The sequence below is a fragment of the Apis mellifera genome, linkage group LG6 (genome assembly GCF_003254395.2).
Source record: "Apis mellifera strain DH4 linkage group LG6, Amel_HAv3.1, whole genome shotgun sequence".
NCBI lineage: Eukaryota > Metazoa > Arthropoda > Insecta > Hymenoptera > Apidae > Apis > Apis mellifera.
The window spans coordinates 16227254-16252132 of record NC_037643.1 but is presented as its reverse complement, the minus strand read 5'-3'; the positions used below and the strand labels follow the sequence as shown (position 1 = coordinate 16252132).

Sequence of the window (24879 nt, the reverse complement as noted above, 5' to 3'; positions counted from 1 at the left end):
CGAGGATCGTCGACGTTCGTTACTTACCGTGTACTTAATGTAAAGTTTAAATTTGATTAAAACTTGTATTTTCAAGGTTAAAAGCGACAAATATTTTTAAGACGAAGGTAGTGCGTTCGGCATTTTTACGACGCGCTTAGGTTAAGTGTCAACATACCATCGTTGAATGACAAGTTCAAAAGGAGACAAATACCTACTTGTCGTCTCAATTATTTCAAAGCTTTTCTTACGAATGTTGAAAAACTGCTCGAATTCTATTTTTGAGAAAGAGCAATAAACGTCATTCATTATAGTGAAGAAACGAGGAGACGAAGCTCGCCATTGCAAGAGGTCAAATCCAACATATTTGTGTGCGCTTTTTGGTGTAACGAAAATTTTTACAAACACAAGTCGGTTAATACGGTGGAAGTGTTTTAGAAAAGAAAATTTATAAATTTTTCAACAGTTTTACGATTATACGTTTTATCAACAAATGAAAATGATAATATGAGATGATTTTTCGATAACATAATTTGATAAATTAAACAAAATTTGACAAAACGAATAAAATAAAATCTGATTTTAATCAGTTATTATTAAATCATTGAATATTGGAATTATGATTTTATTAATTTATATTTATATCGAAAAAAATCGAAAGAAAATATATATAGCTGAATGACAAAAAATGATTGGCATGTGTTAACAAATCATCAGAGTTTGTTATCAATATTATCTAAAAGTTCACATCATTTTTGTACTTAATGCAAAACCTAACCTCAATGCAAATAATACAAAGTACTTATCATAGATTGAAATCTGCATTACTTTAATTTTTATCAATGAAATAAACTGGAGAATACATGAAGTTAATTTTTATGGTTTTTAAAACGGTAATTGATACTTAACAGTCTTTCAGTCTTGGAAAAGAGAAAACACACTGTGCCATTATCTATTTATCGACAGTGTATAGAGTTCAATGGTGAAAAATTTGTTCAGTGTGTGTATACATAATTCGTGAAACGCCTTTTGATATTAACAATTTCATTGCTACTAACAAACCAGCTATTGGGAAAGCACGCAACGATTATTTTCTATAGCAGCAACAAGAACGATTATTACACGAATTAACGACATCGTTGCTAAAAAATTTTTAAACAGTACAACGCATCGTATCAAGGTAATTGCATATATGTTAATGATATAAAAATAAAACAACTATTTAATTAATATATTTCATTTTATAAAATTTTTCTTAATTTTTTTTTTTAATCTTATTTAATCTCTATCTTTAATATTTAAATTATATGTACTTATTATAACGTCAAAGTACAATTTAAATTATTTAAAAGTAAAACATATTTTTATTTTATAACGTACTATTCATTCTTTATGATTTTGATTAGTAAAATAATTGATTAGTAAAATGGATTACACGTTTTAATGTTTTAATGTCAATTAATTTTTGTTAATTTGATAATCGAATCATTTTTGATACAATTTAACGATTCGATCATAATATTAATTAGATAACAAAAATCAAATAATGTTTAGATATTATATAAATCATGTTTGACTCTGAATTATAGTTATTTATTTTATATTTTTATATTTATTCGAACAAATAATGTTCATATATATATATATGTAATACCAAGTAAATAAAAATTGCAATTAAACAAAATGCTTCATATTTATGAAGCTCGGCTCGTATCAGCTCTAATTTTCTATTCTTATTTTTATGAGCTGTTATACGTTCGGTTATGTGTAAATGTTTTTCTAATCATTTAGTCGCTCGCTTTGTCGAACGTTGCCGTTAGTCAAATTATAGTTATCCGTATTAATTACCGCTACATATAAGAGATAATCGAATTTTTCGATAAATTTGAATGCTCTTAAGAATTATAAATTTTTATAAATTTTATACCAATCTAGAAATATATTTATTTAAAAAAAAATACAAGATGGAGATCATTACTGTTTTGTTGAATAAGAATACTCTTTTTTTTAAATTTAATGACTCTTATTCAAGATCCTCAATTGTTTCCTTTTATTTTATCCATTCTGGATGAAATATTTTAAATCAAATTTTAAATATGATTTTATTTATTTTATTATATTATTTTATTATTATATATTTTATTATTTTATTATAATGATTTTATTCATGCCTGAAAATTAAGCACAATGATCTTCATTTATAAATTTATATTATGAATTATTCTGTTATTTTATGAGTAACATTTTGGTGATATTTCAGACACTTATTACAAATTTTTAAATTATCCTGATAATATATAAATAGCAGAAATTAATAATGAAAAAAATTAAACAATTTCAATGTATATTACATTCATTGTATTTATCTGATCTAGCATTAAAATTATCATTTATTTTTATTCATTACAAAATTATGATCTGAGATCTAATTCTTTGATTATAAAAATCAAGACTTTTTTTTTTTAAATAGGATTGATAAATTATTTTATAAATAAAAAATAATCCTTGATAATTAAAATATTAATTTTTTATAGAGAGCTAAACTATTTAAAAACAACGTTATTTATAAATTAATATTTATAAGATAATTACATACAAAAGATTATATATTAAAATGAATTCATTATACATTATGAATTATTTTTTAAAAATTTTCGTTAGATTTTAATTTTTCATCGATGCATTTTTATATATTCAAATTTATCTCTAAATAATTTATAACTCATTATACTTGTTCGTTTACAATATTGTTTTTATTTTTGATCATTGAATTATTTCTTTATACTATTTAAATTAAGATAACAGATATTTGGATCGTTTACATTTTGCTCAGTTTTGTGATCCACTTTATTGTTTATAAATATGCATAAGATTGTTATACATGTGATTTATTTCGATTCTCGAAGAATGTGATTTTTCCTAGATAGATCGGATTTGACTTCGTTCCTAATGTAAACACTACAACTTAGATTAGTTACTTACGTCATCGTTCTTTTTATTAAATATTTATGATATCTTTGATACACGTATATCCATTTCCACAAGTTTAACACGTTTGATTTGTGTGAAATCAATGGGGAAAAAAAAAAGAAACTAGAATTTGTCAGTTTACAAAATGTTATTATTAATTATAAATTATATTTGATAATTACTTAGATATCTCATTGATTCTGATTTTCAAGATCAATCATTTTTCAATTTTTGAAATATATATAAAAATATTTTTTATCCTGTGTGTTATTTATAAATGTTTCAATTTGTAATTTGAGATAGATTCAGATTTAGATGGATAGGTTAGGTCTAGCTTGAATTAGTTAGAATTACATTTAGGAAGGGATTTAGGTTTGTATAAGATTTTGATTAGGTTAGATTAGATTTATTATTTTCTTTAACTCAACTTCATTTATAAATTATGATTTTAATTTAGATTTAATTGGCTTTGTTGAAACGTAATCCTTTATTAATCTGCATGTCAAACGTATCTTTTAAGTATCTTTGAAAACTTCAAGCCAATCCAAACTAAGTAAATCCGTTTAATTAGCTAGCCATCATGAGATAATCGAATCAAAATAAATAATGCGTACCTAACCTAAACACGATTCAGTCTTAACCTAATAAGTTTAGAATAAGGTATTTATCATAAAATTTAATCAATACATTTAACGTATTTAATTACATTTGTGTTATTTGATATTTATTGTCTTGATTTTAAATTCAAAGTATATATCCATGTGTTGGATTTGTTAGGCCAAAACAATGAAATGTCTTCTATAAGGATTCTCATGATCCTGAAGTCATGTGTATCTAATCCGATGATTGTGTTATCGTTTGAATTGGATTAAGCGAGGTGTACGTCGTCTGTATTTCAGAAACTTAATATTCTTTTGTATAAAGTTCAAGTGATTGTTATTCTTTGTTCATCAATATTGGCAATTTTGTACATTGTGCTATATACTTATAATAATGACATATATATTTATGAATATTTGATCAGTAATTTATTTACAATTTCTAAAATTAATTAATTTGTAAACTGTAATGCAAATTATCAACACGTTCTTTCTTATTTTAATAATAGTAATAATTTTTTTAAAGGTATTTAAAATTAATTTAATTATTTTAAATAACAATATCGTTATTTTATGCGTTAATGAAACAATTGTGATATTTAAAGCATATTAAAAGATATATTGCATCGAAGATTCTGCGGCTTTATTTATTCAAGCTGTGCAAATAGAGACCAGTTATTTTCAGTAAATATATTTGTCCATAGATATATAACCGAGTTTACATGTGAACGATGTATCTGAAATTTAAATTCGTTCATCTTTCGAACATTAAAACTTTCCTTACAATATATAACTAATATAAGTAATAAACTTCTTATCATAAAATATGAGACAAACTTGTTAACTAGTTTTAACTACATTCAATTATTCCGTTCGAACTCGTATTTATGGATTCAAATGTTTCCAACAATTTAATAAATCGTTCTGAATATTAAAATAATATTTTTTTTTCCATCTATTTAATTTACTCAGTGTTCGATCTGAATTTTCTAATTACGAAATGTGCACGAGCACGTTATTTTAACGATGTATATTTCAAAAGGATATTCATTATATTCGTCTGAAAATTTAAAAAAAAAAGTTAGTATAAAAATATATGAATAATAAAAAATATATAAATCAATATTTATTAACTAACCTAATCTAATGATAATCGTAATTCGTAATTACGAAATGTGCACGTTATTTTAACGATGCTTATTTCAAAAGGATATTCATTATATTCGTCTGAAAATTTAAAAAAAAAAGTTAGTATAAAAATATATGAATAATAAAAAATATATAAATCAATATTTATTAACTAACCTAATCTAATGATAATTATAAATTTATATATCATTAGAAAGAATTTTAATGAAGAAAAAGGCATAAAAAATCATAATTTACAACAAATATTAAAATCCGATTAAAAATAAATATCTCGAGATATTTAGAGCGGGAGTACGTACGGTGTACGTACTTAACCTATATCTCTGGCGAAAAGTGTAATTCGGAACGGTTGGTTGTAATTAAGAAGCCTATTGGCAGTATATCAGGGATTACGCCGGAAGCAAACACGTATCCATGCGCGACAGTACGATTAATTGCAAGGTCGGATAGGCATAGTGGTTAATTAGCCGGTATTTTTACGAAAGAAAGATGAATGTCACCTCTGATGGGTAATGCGCGTGACACTGTGCACGTACTATAATACGAGAAACGCGATCGTCACATTTCGCGTTCCGTTCAACAGTCAAATTGAATTCGTTTTAATCTTTCATCATCTTACGTGTCACTCTAGTTTTTTTCCGCTCTTTGTTATCCGCTTTTCACGGAATTATTTGTTTGATCATCGCGTTGGTTAAACATAGCGTTAACCTATATACTCGTCGGCATTGCTCGATTAACGTTGCTAACCTCAAAATTGCATATTGTTGTCGTTCGTCGAATGAACTGCGAATTGTTGGAAACAATTGAGATTTTTCATGGTTAGATCACGAAACGTATTCTGGTAATAAAAGACATTGCACCTTTGTTTAACGATTCTTTTTTGCGAATATAAAAGTTTTTCGATCTTTGGTATTAACGTAACGTAATAACTTTACTTTCCTAGTGAAATTTTTGTCCCTATTTTGATCTTTTCTTTGATATAATAATTTTTTTTTTTTTTTCATACGATGGAAAATCAAGGAATCGAGTAAGTTTTATCTTATTCTCGATTAAAAAATAATATTTTATTTACATAAAAGCGAATACAGTATCATTACACTTTAATGAAACGATACTTTGTGAGGTTAATAAGTAATTGAAACTTTTCAATTATTGCTTTAGTTTAAGCCTCTCGTAAATATGATGATAAAATGCACGAGTGGTTGATTTTCGTTTAATCGTTTCTTTTTATGAATCTTAGGTTAGGTTTCTTTAAACTCAAATTTTATTATACATGAATACAATATTACGAATATTTTATTATTAAAAACTCGATGATTATTTCATATTTTTTCGACGAAACAATGCAGATTTCGTCACAGTGATAAATATCTTTCGCAATTTTTTGTAATTGCCTTACAGCTGAAGGTATATAAAAATTTTCACGAAGAAAATTTTATTCGACGAATATTGAAAAAAAAAAAAAAATACAATTATCCTTTTCTCTTTCGTTAAATATCCTTTATCATTGGATTTTGCGTTTGTAAGATAAATTTTGTTAAATAATTTCTAAAATGGCAAAAATATAATTTCACGTTCATAAAAGTATGTCATTCTAGATATTATGAACGATACGGCAATACGTCATCGCTTACATTAGGAATGGATTCAATAGTGTATTTTCTATCGAGCAGTACGTGATGTATTTAGATGCATGTATATCGCACGCGTTTATTCCATTCCTTATAAATATTCCTTCTATCGGATAATTGCCATGTTACGAGTTCGCATTCATGTTTCGCATTCTTATAAATTAGATTAATAAGCCATTTTTACGAGAAGATCGAATATGACCTTCGATCGATGAAAAAAAAAAGAAAAGTTATGTGACAATTACAAAACAATACGATATTGCAATTATCTATGACTAATCTGTAATTTATAATTGGCAAAAGGAAAATTACCGTTGGCATATGTGAATGAATCATAGTTCTATTAAAAAAAAAAAAAAAAAAAAAATTTTTATTCGTAACCATTCAAGTTAAATTCAAATTCTTGAGTTTTGATTTTAAGAGGTTGGTATCTATCATATACCAACCTATTTATTTATTGTATTTCAACTGCATTAATAGGATTAGCGAATGATAAACATATATATATATATATAAATGTATATATAATTGCAAAAGGTTTTTTTTAAAAAATGTATTTACTTTTCTAACTACGTTTTCACTCTTATCGTGTTCACCACGCTGTTATCACTTCCGAATGATATACATTATCATGGTTGTATTTTTCGAATCAAATTTGTAATTTTATAATTCATTGCAAAAGTCAATATTAGAAAATCGTCGATTCACGATACGTAATCTCAACTTCCTTCATCAAAAAAGATGATTTGGCATTCTGCTGCTTGTATACTATACCGTTAAAAAATAAAAACTTTTTTTTTTTTGAAAGAGAGAGAGAGAATTTCTTTATCTACGAATAAAAACATTTTTCAATGATTTGATAGCATGTTCATTATAGTTATGTATCTCTTCGATTATTTATAATTATATTATTGCTAAATTTTTTTATGTGTTAAAATTATCTTTAAAATTACAATTTAATAATTTATTATATATTAAACATATCATTGCACTATTAATTTCTATATTTTGATAAAATTTGAGTAAAAAAAGTAGTATTTCTAATTTCCAATTTACTAAAATACTCGGATATTTATAAAGTAGTATGTATATATAAGTTTGTCTTTGTCAGATGCGTTATATCTGGCATCATGTCTCTCACTCTTACTTGGTTGAAGTATAATCGGCTTATTCTAACGAGAGTAACAAGATCGTCGAAGAAATAGTGTGTGTCGATTATCTTTTGCCGATGCAGACATTGTGGCGACGGGAATTTACCGACTGGGTCGCCAAGGCGACTTGCCATCATTTGCTGCTCGTAGTGCTTTTCTTTGTTGTAGCGATTCTTGACTGTTATTTGCAAAAACGCTTGGCAACGATTCTTCTCGAAAAATCGAATGGATAGGGAAAGTCGAATAAATTGATAAGAGTTTTTCGTTTACTATTCTTTTTCTTTATTTAAAGTACGAATAATATCTTTAATCTTTTGCTCGATGTCACATAATTTTATAGGTTATGTACATAGGAAATGTATATAATAGGAAAGGTTGTCATTTTTTTTCTTCGTAGAGAAATAAATTTTAGAGAATTTTTTCTTCATAGAAAACTCTTTTAAAGAGTTAGTGATGTGATAGTGAATTTTGAATGCGTAATTACTAAAAGTTGGAGAGTGAAGTTGGTAGATGTTCCAAGGGTAATCTTCGTCCTTATCCTGATTTTATAACTCGTACACCCACTTACGTTCTTTCTCCCCCCTCCACACTTTCAGTTTTGCTTTGCAGTGTGTTCTTCGGTATTCTTGTCGCCAAGATGCCAAAGATGAAGTCATATACGCATATAAACAAAAGTTCCAAGTAAATCTGTCGTAATTGTTGATTCCTCTAGTTACATTTAATACACTTAGCTGATTTAAAAATTGCTCCATTGTGACTCATTCCTATTAATTTTTGTTCATTTCATTTTCTCATATCATTTAACATCATTTTTCATTACCGATGTAATTATTATCTAACCTCAATTAATTGACCATAATTGTGAAATAAATCGATCAAAATTAATTCAATTCTGGATCAATTTTTAGAAATGTTTCACGATACAATATAAAATATATACTTACATTTCATTTATTAGTCTGATCGATGTTAATCATGTTGTTTTCGCGGTGTCAATTACACGTTCCACGTGTATCACCGTATACCAATTGAGTTTCAGTATCGTTCTTCTTTCTTCTGAACCGATTAACTCGATGACACGTTTCATTTTTCTTAGTTCGTTTCGTCTCCATTGAACGCAATATTCGCAATATTGTTATCTTTTTCCCCGCATCTCTTTCTTCTTCGCTGTTGCGAAACGGTTGCAACACGAACTCTCCGTGCGCGCACTCGCGCATTTTGAGGAGAAACGAGCCAGTTTGCGCGGAATTCCTTCTCGGGGCGCGCGCTGTCCACTGGTTTCGACCATAATTGATGCGGAGCACGTGCTTTCAACGTTTGTCACGTGGTCGGCCGCGGATCGCCATTCTCATACAAGTTTCCCGCGATTCCGTGCAACAATCGCACGATTTACCAACGTACGGATTTATCGTTCACTGGTAACCGCGTGATTAGATATTTATTGAGCGCGTGTTTCTTTATTAATCGGTTTATTCCTTTGACAACTTTTTTTTTGCAGAAATATTGCGCAATAGATTTCACATTCTTATTATTCTTTCTCAAGATAGATTATTCGAAATTGAAATATATATATCTGCGAGATATGCAGATAATTTTAAAACGGAACGAAGATATTCGATTAAGAATAAATAAAAAATAAAAAAAAATAGCAATTTATTTCTAGAATAATTTATGTGCAGTATATTTATATCGTATCAGTCAAAGATTATCGTTATTTGTTTATTGAAAGTTTTTCAATTTCTAAATTCGAAGATTATCGTTTGTTAAAAAGTTGAATCAATAATCATATTTATCGAATTTTTAAATTATATTTAAAACGATAGTTTTATTTATCATCTATTTTTAATATTCGTTGAAAATTTTTTAAAAATTATTCTCATTTTCAAAATCTTTCGAATGTTTTGAAAAATTATACACAAATTGAAACATGAAAATTTTACCAATTCCATTAGTGTATATCGAACAAACTCGTTTTAATAAATGTATATATGAATTTTTTGCTGGACGTTGATATTTTTATAAGATTTATTGAAGAATTGAAGCTCTTATTATCCTTCGTCTTTATGGGATGGAATATTGGCAATCATCCTGTGTCCTCTGTTAAATTTGCGTCATAAGCATTCGGTACTTTTCCAGGCTCTGGTATAGAATGGAAAGTTTTCCTCCTTTATTGCTTGTAGTATTCAATGGAACGAAAGAGCGAACCTACGCACACGTATTCAAATCGATACAATGTTTTCATACATTTTCGTATGAAAAAATTGCGATCACATTTTTTTTTCCTTATAAATAATTTTAATATGATTTTTTTTTAATATATCAATTACTAACAAATCAATCGAAATTTTTTTTCCACACATTCCCTTCTTTTCTTTTATAAATTTATTTTCTTTGAATTTTTATATCGTGAATCATAAAATAGGGGGAAAAAAGTGGAATCTTTCGATCGTATCTCCTCTATCTCTCGATATTAGATGGAAAAAAAAAAGGAAAGGAAGGGGGAGAGAAGAATGTGATTCGATAATACCCTTCGTTAAACGACATTAGATAATCAAACTCAAAGTTTGCCAACGAGACTTAATGAGACACTCACCTGATGACAGTAATACAGTTCGTACCAACATAAAGATCCCGTGGCTTTATTAATGGAACACTTTAATCGTTGGCAAATTGCTTTCGATATCATGCCAAAAAATCCCGTCAGAAATAACTCGTGGTATATCCGCTATAATTCATACGCCGTTTGCCAATTGAAGCGAGCCATCTCTTTCGCGGCATTATGTAAAGGGAAAAGTCGCGATATGTAATCGTTTACGACCATGTCACGGGAAGAATAATCCCCGTATATCATCGTACGCGATGTGCAATCGTAAATATAAAAATATCTCACCGTTATTCAATTTAAAAAATATATAAATTTATAAAATAATAATATAATATATAATATAATAAAATAATATATAAATTTATTAAAAAATATTTAAATTTATATTATTATATATTGTAACAAAATTATATTATCATAAATTAAAAAATTAAACTCTCCGATTTTTCGTATCGAAAGTATTTCCAAAATTCGAATTTCACGATATTTTATTTCTCAAAAAAAAAAAAAAAAAAAAACGTTCATCGTCGCAAAATTATTTCAATCACGAAAGAGATTTCGAAAAAAAAAAATCCGATCCAAAGCGGTAACGCAATTTCGAATAATTTTAAATTTCTTGCATCGCCAGTTTCGTCACTCGTCGTCAAACACGTAACATCTCGTTTCATTCTTAAAATTCAACTCGCACGCTTATTAATTTAAGGCCGGACGTGATCCGATCTATTAACCATTAAGATTTCGAACCGACCGTTTGTTCGAATGATGGAAAATTACGGGACGACGAGAGATTCCATGTGTAACTGAGAGAGAGAGAGAGAGAGAGAGAGAGAGAGAGAGAGAGAGAGAGAGAGAGAGAGAGAGAGAGAGAGAGAGAGAGAGAGAGAGAGAGAGAGAGAGAGAGAGAGAGAGAGAGAGAGAGAGAGAGAGAGAGAGGAGAGAGAGAGAGAGAGAGAGAGAGAGAGAGAGAGAGAGAGAGAGAGAGAGAGAGAGAGAGAGAGAGAGAGAGAGGAGAGAGAGAGAGAGAGAGAGAGAGAGAGAGAGAGAGAAGAGAGAGAGAGAGAGAGAGAGAGAGAGAGAGAGAGAGAGAGAGAGAGAGAGAGAGAGAAGAGAGAGGAGAGAGAGAGAGAGAGAGAGAGAGAGAGAGAGAGAGAGAGAGAGAGAGAGAGAGAGGAACGCGTGTGATCACGTCGCTTAAGGTAGGTCAGAGGTTAGGTGTGATGCGGGCTTAAAGCATTACTATTAGAGAAACGCGGGACGTCAATGGGCGTCAGCCTTGAATCAGCTGTTTGCTTTCAATGTTGGCCGGTATTAATGCAACGCGTGTTCTATAAAACTTGTCGGAGCTGTTCTTTCGATATAAGTGGAGATATATTGTCTATAATTGTTGTCTATCGATGTGTACGAGGAATAATGATAATTATAGTTTATATATATATCTTAATGTTCGTGAAATACTATCGAAGATTTTAGAAGCCAAAATAAACGTAAAAGTTGGTATGTGAAAATCTTGGTTAAATCTTATTTATTGAATTAGAAGCAAGCACTTTAGAATTAAATGAAGAGTTAAATGAATAGAATATGATAACGAGGTTGGTTTTGCTCTTTTTTTTTTGCTTAACTTGATAATCTTAAATTCGTTGTTAACTTGATACATAACCTCAACCGGCACTTTTATGTACCAACTTTTGTTTCGAACTCTAAAATCGATCTTACAGAAGTGTCGGATATAACCTGTATACTATTTATAATATTTTATTTATTATACATGGTACGAGATAGAATTGGAACAATTTTTATTGTTTCTTTTTAAAAAAAAAATAGATTAAGAAATTATGAAATTTTTTTTTCTTAACCTTACTTTCTTTATATCTTTTGGAAAGTGGAATAATAAATGGATGATAAATAATATTTAAAAATCTTTTCTAATTTTTAACAACATTAAATTTGTAAAAATTTAAATCTCTAATGAACGTGTAACATTGTTTCTTATTTTCGATACTGGCTCGTTGTCCGAATAAATGAAATCTTCGAATTGTTTCGAACTGCGTGCTCGGTCGGTACATTGACCTTTATCGATTTCACTTTCAGAGATACTTCCGCGCTGTATGGTAGAACAGAAAGTTAAGGTTCACCGATTCTCCATTGTCTGGACGACTCGGTCTTCTCCTCCTACTTTTTTATTCTAGAAAATGTGTATTGTGAATCACCCTGTAATCTAGACGTTGGTTCATATTGTATTTTCGTCGATGAGTGTACATTCGCGTGTTTTCACTCGTCATCGGATGAAAGAGATTGGATCGTTAACAGGTTTTAAGAGAGGGGAAAAGAAAATCGGTTACGTCATACGTGAAACGGTATAACGGATAGTAAAATCGAATCGTAAAATCGATTATAATCGTAAATTTTTTTTTTCATTGATTTTTTTTTTTTATATATTCCCTTATTCTTAAATATTTCTATTTAAGATATTCTATATTAATATCACATTATATTATCTTCTCGTTGAAAGAAAATTTTTTTAATTTATTTATTTATTTAATTGATATTAAAAAGTATTCATTACGATGATAAATGATAACATAATTTTTTTTATATTTTACAAATATAAAACGCGGAAAATATTTTACAAATATCATAAAAGAAATGATAAAACAAATTTTAATCCAATAATTTCAAATACGGATTTGCCTTGCCTGAATTGTATCAAATATTTTTGAGAGCAACTGTACGCGACTCGATGAGAGACACGTTCCTCTCCTCAGTGTAAATCTTTTATTAGAATTATATTCTCTTGTATTTTTCATAACTGCTTTTTCACATCGTCGAGTTCGCATGCCGGATTAAAGCGCGTGCACCTCGTTGGATATTCTCGGAGAAATACAGCGGGGCACGGAACACAACGGCAAACTTTGACTCATAGTTTATTGCGATCGTTTCCATTTTTACTTTCCTTCTCCACGAGGTTTTTTCGTCACTCGCGCGGTTGAAATGATCGATACGGAACTATGGCACCGACAATACGAGAATGGAAAACTTCGTCGATATTTCCCCCCCACCCCGAGTCTTTTTCTCGCTGTTATTACATATCGTTGCTCTAGTTTTTTTTTTTCCCCCAAATTTTATAGTTACAAATATTATACCGAGAACCGTTCATCGAAATTTCTTATGTTATAAATCTTGAGAGGAGAGGATGAAAATGTATTAATTGCTGAAAATATAAATTTAAAAAGATTATAAATTAATCTCGTATAAAAAAAATTTCGAATCGAGATTTATTTATTAAATATTCATAAACGATTCGAGATTACATTGAAAATGAACTAAAATGGAGACTTTATAATTTTGGTGAATTTTATTAAATTTAAAAATTTTATCTGAAAAAAAAAAGTTAGATTGATATTTTTCGAACAATAACAACTTTTTTTATCTTATTTTATCGAAAAATTATCTAGAAATATTATAGAAATATAAATTTTTCCCTAGTAGAAAACATAAGTACGCTGTCGATAATTACAAAAGAACGGTAGTGTTCCTTGAACGCTTTCGAGAAATAAGAACCTTTCACTTCTTTCGTGCGTTCCTCCAGTTTACACGGTTAGTGGCGTTTTCATCGTATTACTGTTATTGTTCTTGCTTGCACGTAATGGACGTATCTGCGAAAGCCAATATTTTTCTCTCACTGCCGATAAAAGTATGTAATCGGTATATTTCCTCGCCAAGCTTCCGCGATAACGAGATGATATCGACGTAACTTTTGTTTAACCGTTTAACGTGTTAAGTATCAAGGAATTTTATTTACCTTTAAACATTGGCCATCGATGATAGTAACGCTTCCAATCCATTTGAGAAATCTCAAACAAAAATATTTTAAAATCTTTTTTTTTTTTTCAATTAAAGAAATAATTTAATTAACACTTTTGACGGATACGATGAAAAGAGCGAAATTAACTTTATCGATAAAATCTCTCTTCCTTGCCGAGTTATTCGAATTTCCGTCGATTACAAAATTTTTGCAATTTTTCATTACGAATTTATCCATTAAATATAACAAAATTTCGAAATTTCAATATTTTCAATAAAATTTCATTCGTTTGCACGAAAGTCGTATTTCGAATTTGTCTTCCATGTTACGCACGCACACACACATACACACGTGTAAATGTTTCGTCATACGTGATACGATTGCAAACACTTGCGACAAGGTATACATTCGTTCGATGTCTCATCCCACGTCGATACTCGAATCTGTACGCTTTTCTTCGTTCCACGAACGTTTGCTCGAAAGAACGATACTACACGGTCACGTTACACGGCCGACGCGAAGAATCAGGACGAATTATAACCTATAAACAAAATAATTCGATTACCTTGAATATCTCGTTTGGTTGGATATAATTCGAATCATACGATTCAAGAAACTTATCCAAAATATTTTTGTCGTTCATTTTCAAACGAATTAACGGATTAATTATTTTTATGCTCGTTAAAAGACGTTATTGATTCGACTCGTGTACCGATGAATCATTGTTATGAAATTTAGGTCGAGTCGAGAAAAATGTGCATTCTCCAAGTATATAAAAACAAAAATTAATTTTTTCGATCGTCCGTCGCCCAATATATATATATATATACCATCGTTGTGTCTCGTGCTAAGCTCGATTTGGATCGTCTCGACTTCGGTCATTTTAAGACTAGCGAGAAAGAAACTAGACACTAGCGAGATCTACATATATGTATGTGTGTATGTGTGTGTGGAGAGGATCGTCACATGTTCCGGATCGGTCTACCAACCCAATAGAGTTTTACGTCACTACGTAGCACGCGGTAAACAAGTATTCGCGAAACGAGTTTGGCATATTGCCAAAGATTTACGTATATTCCCGCGATATATGTCCGCCCATATCACCGTCACTTTACATTACTCCTGTCAAGATCGTGTTAAACGACGCTGTTCCTTCTCTTCCGGTAAATTTTATTCTGCAACTTGTGACATAAAAAAATTAATTCGGTAACGGAACATTTTATTTTTTTTTTTTTTTTTATAGTTAGTGAATTAATCGAAATCTATACTTTTATTACTATTATTATTATTATTGTTATTGTTATTATCATTATTATTATGCGTATTATTAATTGTTTTATTTTTCTACTTTTATTTCGTTTCCACTCGATCGATCACTGTAGATTATCTGTAATTTAAAGTACTTGTAGACATCTCCGATGAACTATGATTTTGTTGCATTTACATTGATATATACACTAGCTCGAAAGTTATTTATCTTATCGGTGGTATTACGTTTGCTTTGCAAACATTATCTATCACCTTGCCCATTAAATTTGGTAGATAAAATTATTCCAACGTAACCTTGTTCAAGGGGATTACGATTGTTTGCCTATTCAAATTTTTTTGCCTTTTATTATATTCGATTAGATTCGTTAAACGAAATTTAATTTATATCTCGGGAAACAAGCAACTTTGTTATTGAGCAAACCATACCTGTTGCTGTATTAGCAGTAATACTCTGTAAACTGACCTTTATCGATATCGTATTTCCTCATCTTACACGATGATTGCATCTTTAATCGTTCGACAAAAGTTTTTCATGGTTAAATGTTAATATCTAAATATACATTGGCGTTTGCATTTTTATTTCAATAGAATTATGATATAAATATAAAATAGTTCGCGACAATTGTTAATTAAAAAAAAAGAAATTTTGAACCAACAATAGTTATAATTGCTATTATATAACGAACTTTATTTCAAATTGGAATTAATTCGTCACAAGTTTTATTCGAGATCACATTCAATTGCTATCGAAGTTCGTAAATATAACCTCACACGTGATAAAATCCGATTTTTTTTTAATAACTTATCGGTATTCTACTGGTTATAATTTTTTGAAAACATTATAAAACACAAACTATAAACGAACTGTAAACTGTAACTGTTGCTTTATATTTTGTTTTTTTTTTCTTTTTTTTTTTTCTCTCTTTCTCTCTTTAACCATCGATCGGTACAAAAATATGTGAAAGTTCGCCAACGAAAATAATTAGTCGTTAACTACAATATATAGTGTATATATTTTTTGTTTGTTATACCGTATTTTACTTGCTCTTCCCGCCGGGTATAGTAGAGGACCAGGTTGCTGTATGATACGCATCTATAACAGAACTTGCATGCTATACAGACAAACGTTTCCACGGTTACGAAATAGAGGGCGTACTTACCGCAATGCGCCAGTGACGCGTTCACGAATGAAACAAAGAATTATTTTTCGTTTAAAAAAAAAAAAAGAAGGGGAGGGGAAGAAAAAAAAATATTTAACAAATAATTTTCACTATTCACACTTTATCATTAATTTTTACGTTCATCACGCTCGGCCAGTCGAATCTAAATATACGGTAAATTTATTCTATAGAGATGTAGTGTATAAGTGTTCGTCAAAGAAAAATGAAAAGAAGGAGAGGAGAAAGATAGAACCAATCGATTGGATTAGAATTTGAATTCAAAGTTTCGTTTGCCCACTGATTGAATTTAATCAATTAAATTATCCAGGTCACCAGCCATTTTTGTTTTTTTCCCCTAACCTTAAGATTTGAAACGGTAAACGGTGATACGTATACGAAATAGAAACGGAAATTAAAAATGAAAAGAGATTTGATTCATCAATTTTCATTATTGAATCCTACTTTTTTATTATTATTATTATTATTATAATTCTATTTTCAGTAGATCAAATTAAGTTTTTCCCCACTTGTCGTAATATTTACGATTTTGAGGTTAGGAAAAGAAGATATATATACGTGTTGTTTATTGAAAGAAAATAATGTATATCTGATGTTATTGTTTCAAAATAAAATTTCACTCGATGGAAAAATATTCGTAGAAAGAATGAATGCAAGTTTCTCAAACAATTTTTCAACACAAGTATAAATGTTGTTGATGTCAATAAGAGGAAGGACGCGTTTCTTACGAATGAATAGGAGGATGATTAGGTTAAGATTTTATTCGTTTCACACATTGTCGCGATATTTCTCGAGATTCTTTTTTTTTTTTTTTTTTTTTTTCCGTTTCTCATTTAAACTTGCTTCAAAGCAAGCGGGTTTAAAATGGTGGGCATAGTCTCTTAATTAAAAAATATTTATATTTCCCATTACGTTGCTCATTATATGATTTATATGATTTATATACCTCGCCATTAATTGTATTCCATTAATTTCAATTAAAAAAAAAATATTGAAATATCTGTGGTAATAATAATTTTATTATTATTTTTTTTCTTTCGAATAATATCTTGTCAAATCAAATTATCTTCGCTCACCTTTTAGTAAGAAGCGTGCAAGAATAATTATAAACATCTACGTTCCACATGAAGGGAGTAATAAGTACAGCTCGACGCGTCAACTTGCGGCCATTATTATTAGAGAATAATTAATTAATCGATTGGCGAGTTATTTTTATCTCTTTTTTCGGTGTCCTAGTTATCATCGCGTTATAAATCCACTTCGCAAGATGGTTCTTCTATCACCCATCTCCCTTCCAGAAAAAGCGAGACAAAAGTGAACGTTTCAAGAAAGGAGGAGTATGAATAGCGAACGCCACCTTCGTTAACCGTCGTTTTCGAGGGAAACCTTTCACAGGCGCATGCGCACGCACCTGTCTGAAAAAGCGGAAGCGTGATATTCGTTCGAGGAAATTTCACAAATTTTTTTCTTTCTTTCTAATTTTAACGTAATTCTTGCTGACGTAATTTTAAAAAAAATCGTCTTGTTACGACGCACGTGTCCAGCAGAGTGAAAAAGACTTGTGCAAACGGGAACGCGTTAATAATTTCCTTTATTGAAATATAAAGAAGCTTCTCCCCTATTCTAGGGGAAAAAAGTATTCGTGGATAAAAATCTCGATTCACGAAAGAATTTTTTTTCTCGTCTCGATCAATTTTTATAAAACAATTAATTCTATCGAATTTTTGAGACAATTTTTTAAAAAATTTTATTGAGAAAAATTGGGAAATTTTGGAATAAAAAATGGAAAAATCTTTTCAGATACCTCGATGGAGAGTTCCGGTGGCGACAAGCAGAACGAATCGGACGAGTGCGATGTGACTGCCAATAATCAGCATCGTAAGGATAAAATGACGGGCCAGGTGGACAGTGAGGTGAAAATAAGTAAGGATTTGGGGGAGCAGGAGGCGTTGAAAAATTTGAAGAACTTGGAGAATATCAGTCAGAATGACGAGGCTTCGAATAAATTATCAAAGGCCGTGTCCCAAGAGGACGAGGATGACGAGGACGAGTGTAAAGGGTCCGACGAGGACGAGCTCAAAGACGAGAAAACGGATGGGAAGAAGGACGAGGATACGTCGAGCAGCGCGACGTCGACGAGCACCTCCGACGACGAGTCCGAGACGAGCTCGGACGATAAGACGGAAGCCTCCAAGGCCGAGCACGCGAAGGCGGCCGCGAGCGAGGCGAAGAAAGAGGATCAAGCGTCTAAGAACGACGACACAACGGACGACAGTGACATCGAGGACGATTTAATTTCGGCCATCAATTATAACACCATCACCTCGTTGGCCGCCCTCAAGGATATGCTTCAATCCTCCGGCGAGGATTCGGACGGCGTGGACAGTTTCTTTCATCATTACTTCCTATCCCACGTGAACAGGTTACCGTCGAGGAATCAAACCCATAGCCCTTATCCGTGGGGCAGAAGATTGTCCGAGTGCAAGGAAGAGGACGAATACGAGAACGAAGATGGTAAGAAAGATTTCTACTTTTTTTGGTAAAAATAGCAAGGAATAAAATCGAAGCGAAACTCCAATTAGATTTTATTAATTCTTCCATTTTATGCCGATAAATGTATCGACGGATATATTTTGCCGTGAGAAAAAACGTTAATCACTTAATCCTAGTAATGGAAGTCTCGTAAATACATTCTGTTGGATAATTTAATAATTGAAAAATAATATATTCAAATTGAATTATTAATTGGTATCGAGCAAAAAAGTTATTGAATTCTTGTTGATCGTTAGAGATAGAAGAAAAAGTTTTTTTAAGAATAAATCGAGCGTGAATGGATAAAAAAAATATACCGTTTATCGGTACGTTGAAATACGTAAAAATATGCATAAGCGGTAGGTTTAAAAAAAACGGGATCGATTCGTTTCGATCGTGTGCACCGCGAATGTGTATGGAAGATTGCGAGAAAAGCGGCGCGTTACGAAACGCTATTCGGGCATTAAATCGCGCGAAGAGAGCTATTAACAGGAGCTCGCACTTCAGTTCAATGAGAGCTAAGATTAGAGTACGGCCAGTGGTTTAGCTTCGTTTAGTTCCGTTTGGCAACGTTTCTACTTGCCAACACCGCGAGAAAGATACAAGATCCGCTTAGCCAATATTCATACGTTATATTTATCGATTATCTTCCTAAATGGGAAACGTTTCTCTCTTTCCCCGTTCATCCTCGAAATTCGAGCCCAAGACACGTTTAAATTCAACAAAACAACAATTTTTATCCCAAATTAATAATAACGAAGCAACGATCGTCGCAATTTATCGTATTATGCTCGATTTATTTTTCACCTCTGCTGGTGCAATGTGAACGTTGCTTGCGACTTATGGAACACGTGAATATAGCTAGAGATGCGAACAGTTATTTCATTCAGTCGATGTTTATTTATAGAGTGTCACCGGAACCATGATATTCCGCGTTTGTAACGATGTAATAGAGCGCTTGCACAGTTTGTTCGACACAATTGAAATTCCTCGAATCTCTTCTCCGAATTTTCTCCGAAAAAACTTTTACAATTTATTTAGAACGGAATCACTCGCGAATTTTTCTTCCAATCGAAAACGAATACGAAACTAGTAACTCTCTCAATAATGCATTCATTTTCTTTTTCATATACACAATGAGTCACATAAAATCTGGCACACGAGCGTGGCCAGATTTCGCGCAAAATCTAAGGCCAGTGTGTTTAGCATAACCGAGAGAGCCTTGAAGAGGGCGAGCGTGACCGAATGGAAGGCGGCGAGGAAATAACGGCCTCTTTGTTTCGAATTGCGCGTCAACGGTCGCCAGCGGTCCTCGTCTGACTCGCGCGCTCTTTCTCTCTCTTGTTCCAGCAAAAAACGCGGACTCGTCGAGCGCCGAGGATGCCGTAAAGAGCAACAAGGACGACGCGACGAAGACGGAAGAATCCGAGGACAGAAACGAAAGCGCCTCCTCGAAAGCATCTAGTCCATCTTCCTCCGAGAAATCGAGCTCGGAAAGGATCGATCAAAAATCGAATCCTAGCGGGTCGAGCGTCTCGGAGTCGAAGAGTCAAACCGCTACCTCCACGGTCGCCTCCGCGTCGTCGACAACGTCGACGGCACCGTTGACAACGTCGACGACCGCGTCGTCGACGGCTACCACGCTGACGACGACGTCGACGACGTCGACGACGGCTGCCACGCCGACGACCACGATGACGTCGACGACGTCGACGACTACGGCGGCGACGACCACTACCACTACGACGGCCACGACGATCCCCGCGACCACCGCGTCGTCCAGGTTCACGACGTCGACGGTCACCTCGCCAACGTCGAGCACCAAGCCCCCGTTGAGGAGGAGGCACACGACCGGGCCGGGGATGACTTTCCCCGCAACCGATCCGCCGACGTACTCCAACAGCATGACCTTCTCCAGGACGAGTCCCCTCCCCAGCCCCCATTTCGACAAAAGGTTCTTCGACAGCAGTTTGATAGAGATGAAGAGTCAGGCGAGCAGCTCCAGCACCCTCGACTACGACTCGACCGAAGAGGTGTGGGTTCGCAGAGTGGACTTCGTCCAGGAGAGGAAGAGGAAGGTAAGGAAGTTTTCTGTTATCCTTTTTATTATCCGTTGAGGGTATAGAACGTGTTGGTTAATCGGGCAGATTCTTTGGGTAATTTCGAACATTTAAGCATTGGCCGATCACGTAGCGTATAACTCGGTCGTTACGTAGCGATGGCTACGTGCGACGACCGAGCGTGAACAAGAAACTGAAATTTCGAACAAAAAGGCGTCGAGTGTATTTTCTTGTCGATGAAAGATTATATCACGAATAAAATACGTGATAATTGTTCCGTGATTGGCCATTGTTTTTTCTTTTTTTTTGTTAATTTAATAATTCGTTGATAAAGTTTTAATACTTGTCTAACGAATTCTCCTTTCGTAAGAGGAGACGTTTGTTACGTTGTCTAATTACAATAATTGACTAATTGGTGCGGAGAAGCAGTCTATCTAGCAAATTTGTTTACAACGTTTGCCGCTTGAACGTTGCGAAAGTGAACGGTCGCGCGAGAATATCGCGACAGATGACGGAAATGGAAGATAGAGTTTCAGATTGCGACACGATTGTTCGCCTTATATTTTCTTTTATTTTACAATCTTCGTAAAACATCCCACAGGTGGAATAATTTAAAAAAAATAAATAAATAAATAAATAAATTTCGAATTTAAATTATCGAATCTGGGAAATTTTTTTATTTCATACGAAATAGAGTTGCTATGGAGCGTGTAAACAATATGGAAATTATTATACGCCTACGAGTCTCGATTTTCAACTAAATTTCCTGTGTTTGGACAGGAAACGATCGATAGCAATAATAGTATTCGTTTCCGGTGGAAGAAAAAAAAAAAAGAAAAAAAGAGACAATAGACAGTTTCGTGAAAAATATATTATTTTATTTACATCGTTATCTTTAAATAAATGTGTAAAAATGGATTCGTTCGTTGATAACCGAGTGACCATTTAAAGTATCGTTTACAATCAGCAAGGTGTGGTCGTTAACTATAATCATCACGAACAACCAATCACTGGCATGCCATCATTGATTGGTTCTTCTTTTTCTTTACGCGTGATCTCATCGAGCAATTTTTTTCTTTTTTTGTGATGTACGATTTTCTTTCTTTCTTTTTCTTTTTTTTTAAATTGTTAATTGTTTGGAACGAGTTTAAAAATTCGTTTTGAACGAACGATGAAATCATGTCTTTCTTTAAAATTCATGTTCAGAGTACAGGAGCTTGTGAATCGACAGAGCAGACTTTTATAAATATCGAACAATCGTTATAAAGCACGGATACAAAGCGAAATATCGCAAGAAACTTTCCTTTTCTTTTTTTTTTTTTCTGGAAACATTTGCTTCGATTGCGAAATTTTGCAAAGTAAACCTTGTTTTTAAAATGATATATTCTATACATTTATATAATTTAAAATAATTGGTAAATATTTTAAAAATAGTGTTAATAAATATAGAAATTTCCAAACTTTTTATTTTAATTATAGGTAATCTTATAAATATATTTCTTCAAAAGAAGCGAATAAGTTGAGATCATATATATCGATTTATATGATTTTTATAAAAATAAAACATATAATAAAATTTGTTACGTCAGACATATAAATAAAATTTACGTCAAGTTGAGATTGATATATATGCATATATTGCAAAAGCTACAATGCAATATTAAAATATTAGATATTCAGCTAAAGATTAGATAAAAAGTATATTTTGCAGTGAATAGATAAAATTAAAAAGAAAATAGTATTTCACTTTCAATAATAATAATAATGAATTATCGTTATTAATTCTTACGTGACAATTGTAATCTTCAACGATATGAAATTTTAAAGACACAAAGGTTTGCATTCCTGAATTCGTGATGTCGTCCGGCCCAGATCCCAATATGTGACTTTAATGTTTCATAGGCGAGGGAGGTTAGGTACAAGGCTTCTTTTAAGCTCTATCGATTCGGTCGAAAGACGAATTACAATGCGTTGAGGGCTGTTATGACGGATGCCTCGACACGTAAGATCTTTACGAATGCTTTCCGTGCGTGGATCGTTCGTTGAATTAGAATAACGCGCAGAGATTAGGTCAGTAAATGAAAAAATGCGAAAGAAAATTCATAACGAGTGTATACATTAATGTATTTAAAGTAAATCGATAATGCTAATTGAATATTGAAAAAAAAAAGTGTAATATAAATGCATAATTACATTTTTAATCGTGTGACTTTGTATTATATGAAGATTTGTTAAAATCTATTAGTAAAATTAAGTGAAGTAAACGCGTTTTATTTGTTTGCGATATTTTACTCTTTGTTGCGTAACATGGCTGTCTGACGACTCATAAGCCCGTTTTAGAGTACAAAGAATTTTACACGTGCTTCGTGTTCGCTATAGGCATTCGAACTGAGTAATTGCATACTCTATATACTTGGTCTATTTTAGTCAGTAACATTTTTTTTTTATTTGTATTTGTTTAAATAATTATTGCATCGACATTTTCGATAATAAGGAGGATCATTTACAACGTTTTTAATTTTTTCTTCGAGATGGAAGGAAGTTGGTATACATTCTTATCATCAAACGTTCACTCCTCGATATAATACTATTATTTGCACTACTCGTTGATAGATGGCGACGCGATATATTGTATCTTAGCTGCCATCTTTACGAAATTATTTGAAATGAAAATTAATTGAACATTTTAAACCGTCTATCCCAATATCGTGTAATTTGTTAGCGCCGTAAATAAGGTAATTTATTCTTTTGTTTTGACTCCTCGTTGCATTTTAATGACATATAGTTCATATATTTTATAGACATTTTCAAGTAAATCGTGGAAACAACAATAATATTTATATCTTATCGTATAAAATGTTTTTTTCACGTTTAATCATTTTCTAATCAAAGAATACAAAAAGAAGTTAAAAAAAAGTAATTAATTAATTAATTTCACTTTCATGTTTACCGCGAAATTATTAGAAACTAATAAATTATATTTTGCTTCTATTCATTAGGCAACCATAAAACAATCATGAGTTCAAAGTGATTAATTGTATATTATTACCATGTTCTAAAAGGTAATGAAATTATAATCAGTGAGTACAAATCGTTAATTATCGTTATTGTATAATAATTTTTTTAACCTTCTTGATATTGTGTGATGGAAATAATCATATTTTTTTTTTTCTTTTTGCCTATAGTTACAAAATATTGCTATTCAACAAGTAACAAGATAATAAAATATAAAGAAAAGAAATATATGGGTATGTAATGTAATTAATTCTATGTAATCGAATGATATACGATAATGAAACATTTAATTGAGATTAACAATTGAGTTTATCAATTAGACAAGAATGATGTATATTGAAGTCACGATTAGGTTATACATGTTTTTCAAATTTTTGAACAAATGTATAGAATATATTCGAAGCATTATCTTACGTGTGATAAGAGAGTATTACAACAATTCTCTGGGGAAAATTATTTATCGATATGATTTCTCGACAAAATGAAAAGATATGAAACAAATGATAGTGAATCTGTTTGGTCTCTACCACCCACGAGCACTGTCAGTCTGACGATGAAATCTCGATAGGATCACGGTATTTGCGTCATGAATATTTGAAAACTTTGGTAGTGCATTATTTTTCTCTTTAACCTATGAAAATATGACAGTGTCATTGGGACGAATTCGGAAATATTCTCTAGTGCCGTATCTAGATCGATGTCCGGAGGAATTCCACGGGACTAATGGATATTATAAGGTATTCCAAACAATTTCTCTAATATTTTAAATTAAAAATATAAAATAAAATAAATTAAAATGTACGATTTTCAAAATCTATTAATTAGAATAATAATTATAAATAATTCTTATTAATAAGAATAATTTATTTCGTATGATTTTAATTTGAGGTTAGGTACACGTAACGTAATGTTAATTGATTTGAAATATTTATCGTTAAA

At 31.3% G+C, this 24879-nt stretch overlaps 1 protein-coding gene and 3 long non-coding RNA genes across 5 annotated transcripts in view; 1 reads left to right on the top strand and 3 right to left on the bottom strand.

Annotated features, from left to right (window-relative positions):
• The first annotated feature begins 591 nt into the window (after window positions 1-591).
• LOC724442 (serine-rich adhesin for platelets) overlaps window positions 592-24879 on the top strand; it is a 97545-nt gene continuing 73257 nt past the window's right edge. Inside the window, exons 1-3 of one of the 2 annotated variants that reach the window (XM_006570926.3) lie at window positions 592-1159; window positions 18134-18847; window positions 20216-20943. In XM_006570926.3, coding sequence (XP_006570989.2) covers window positions 18142-18847; window positions 20216-20943 — 1434 coding nt within the window. In that variant the 5' untranslated portion in view covers window positions 592-1159; window positions 18134-18141. Of the gene's footprint in view, window positions 1160-14425; window positions 15050-18133; window positions 18848-20215; window positions 20944-24879 lie in introns of those variants that run through there. The other variant, XM_016912683.2, reaches the window with a different exon arrangement.
• Window positions 2742-7165, bottom strand: LOC102654587. Its single transcript, XR_412023.3, has 3 exons — window positions 5008-7165; window positions 4687-4775; window positions 2742-4608 (listed from the first exon to the last, which is right to left on the bottom strand). It is a non-coding gene; the product is annotated as an uncharacterized LOC102654587 (long non-coding RNA).
• LOC113218852 lies at window positions 13976-14804 on the bottom strand. The gene is made up of 2 exons (XR_003304875.1): window positions 14717-14804; window positions 13976-14427 (listed from the first exon to the last, which is right to left on the bottom strand). It is a non-coding gene; the product is annotated as an uncharacterized LOC113218852 (long non-coding RNA).
• Window positions 16420-18048, bottom strand: LOC113218853. The gene is made up of 2 exons (XR_003304877.1): window positions 17410-18048; window positions 16420-17333 (listed from the first exon to the last, which is right to left on the bottom strand). It is a non-coding gene; the product is annotated as an uncharacterized LOC113218853 (long non-coding RNA).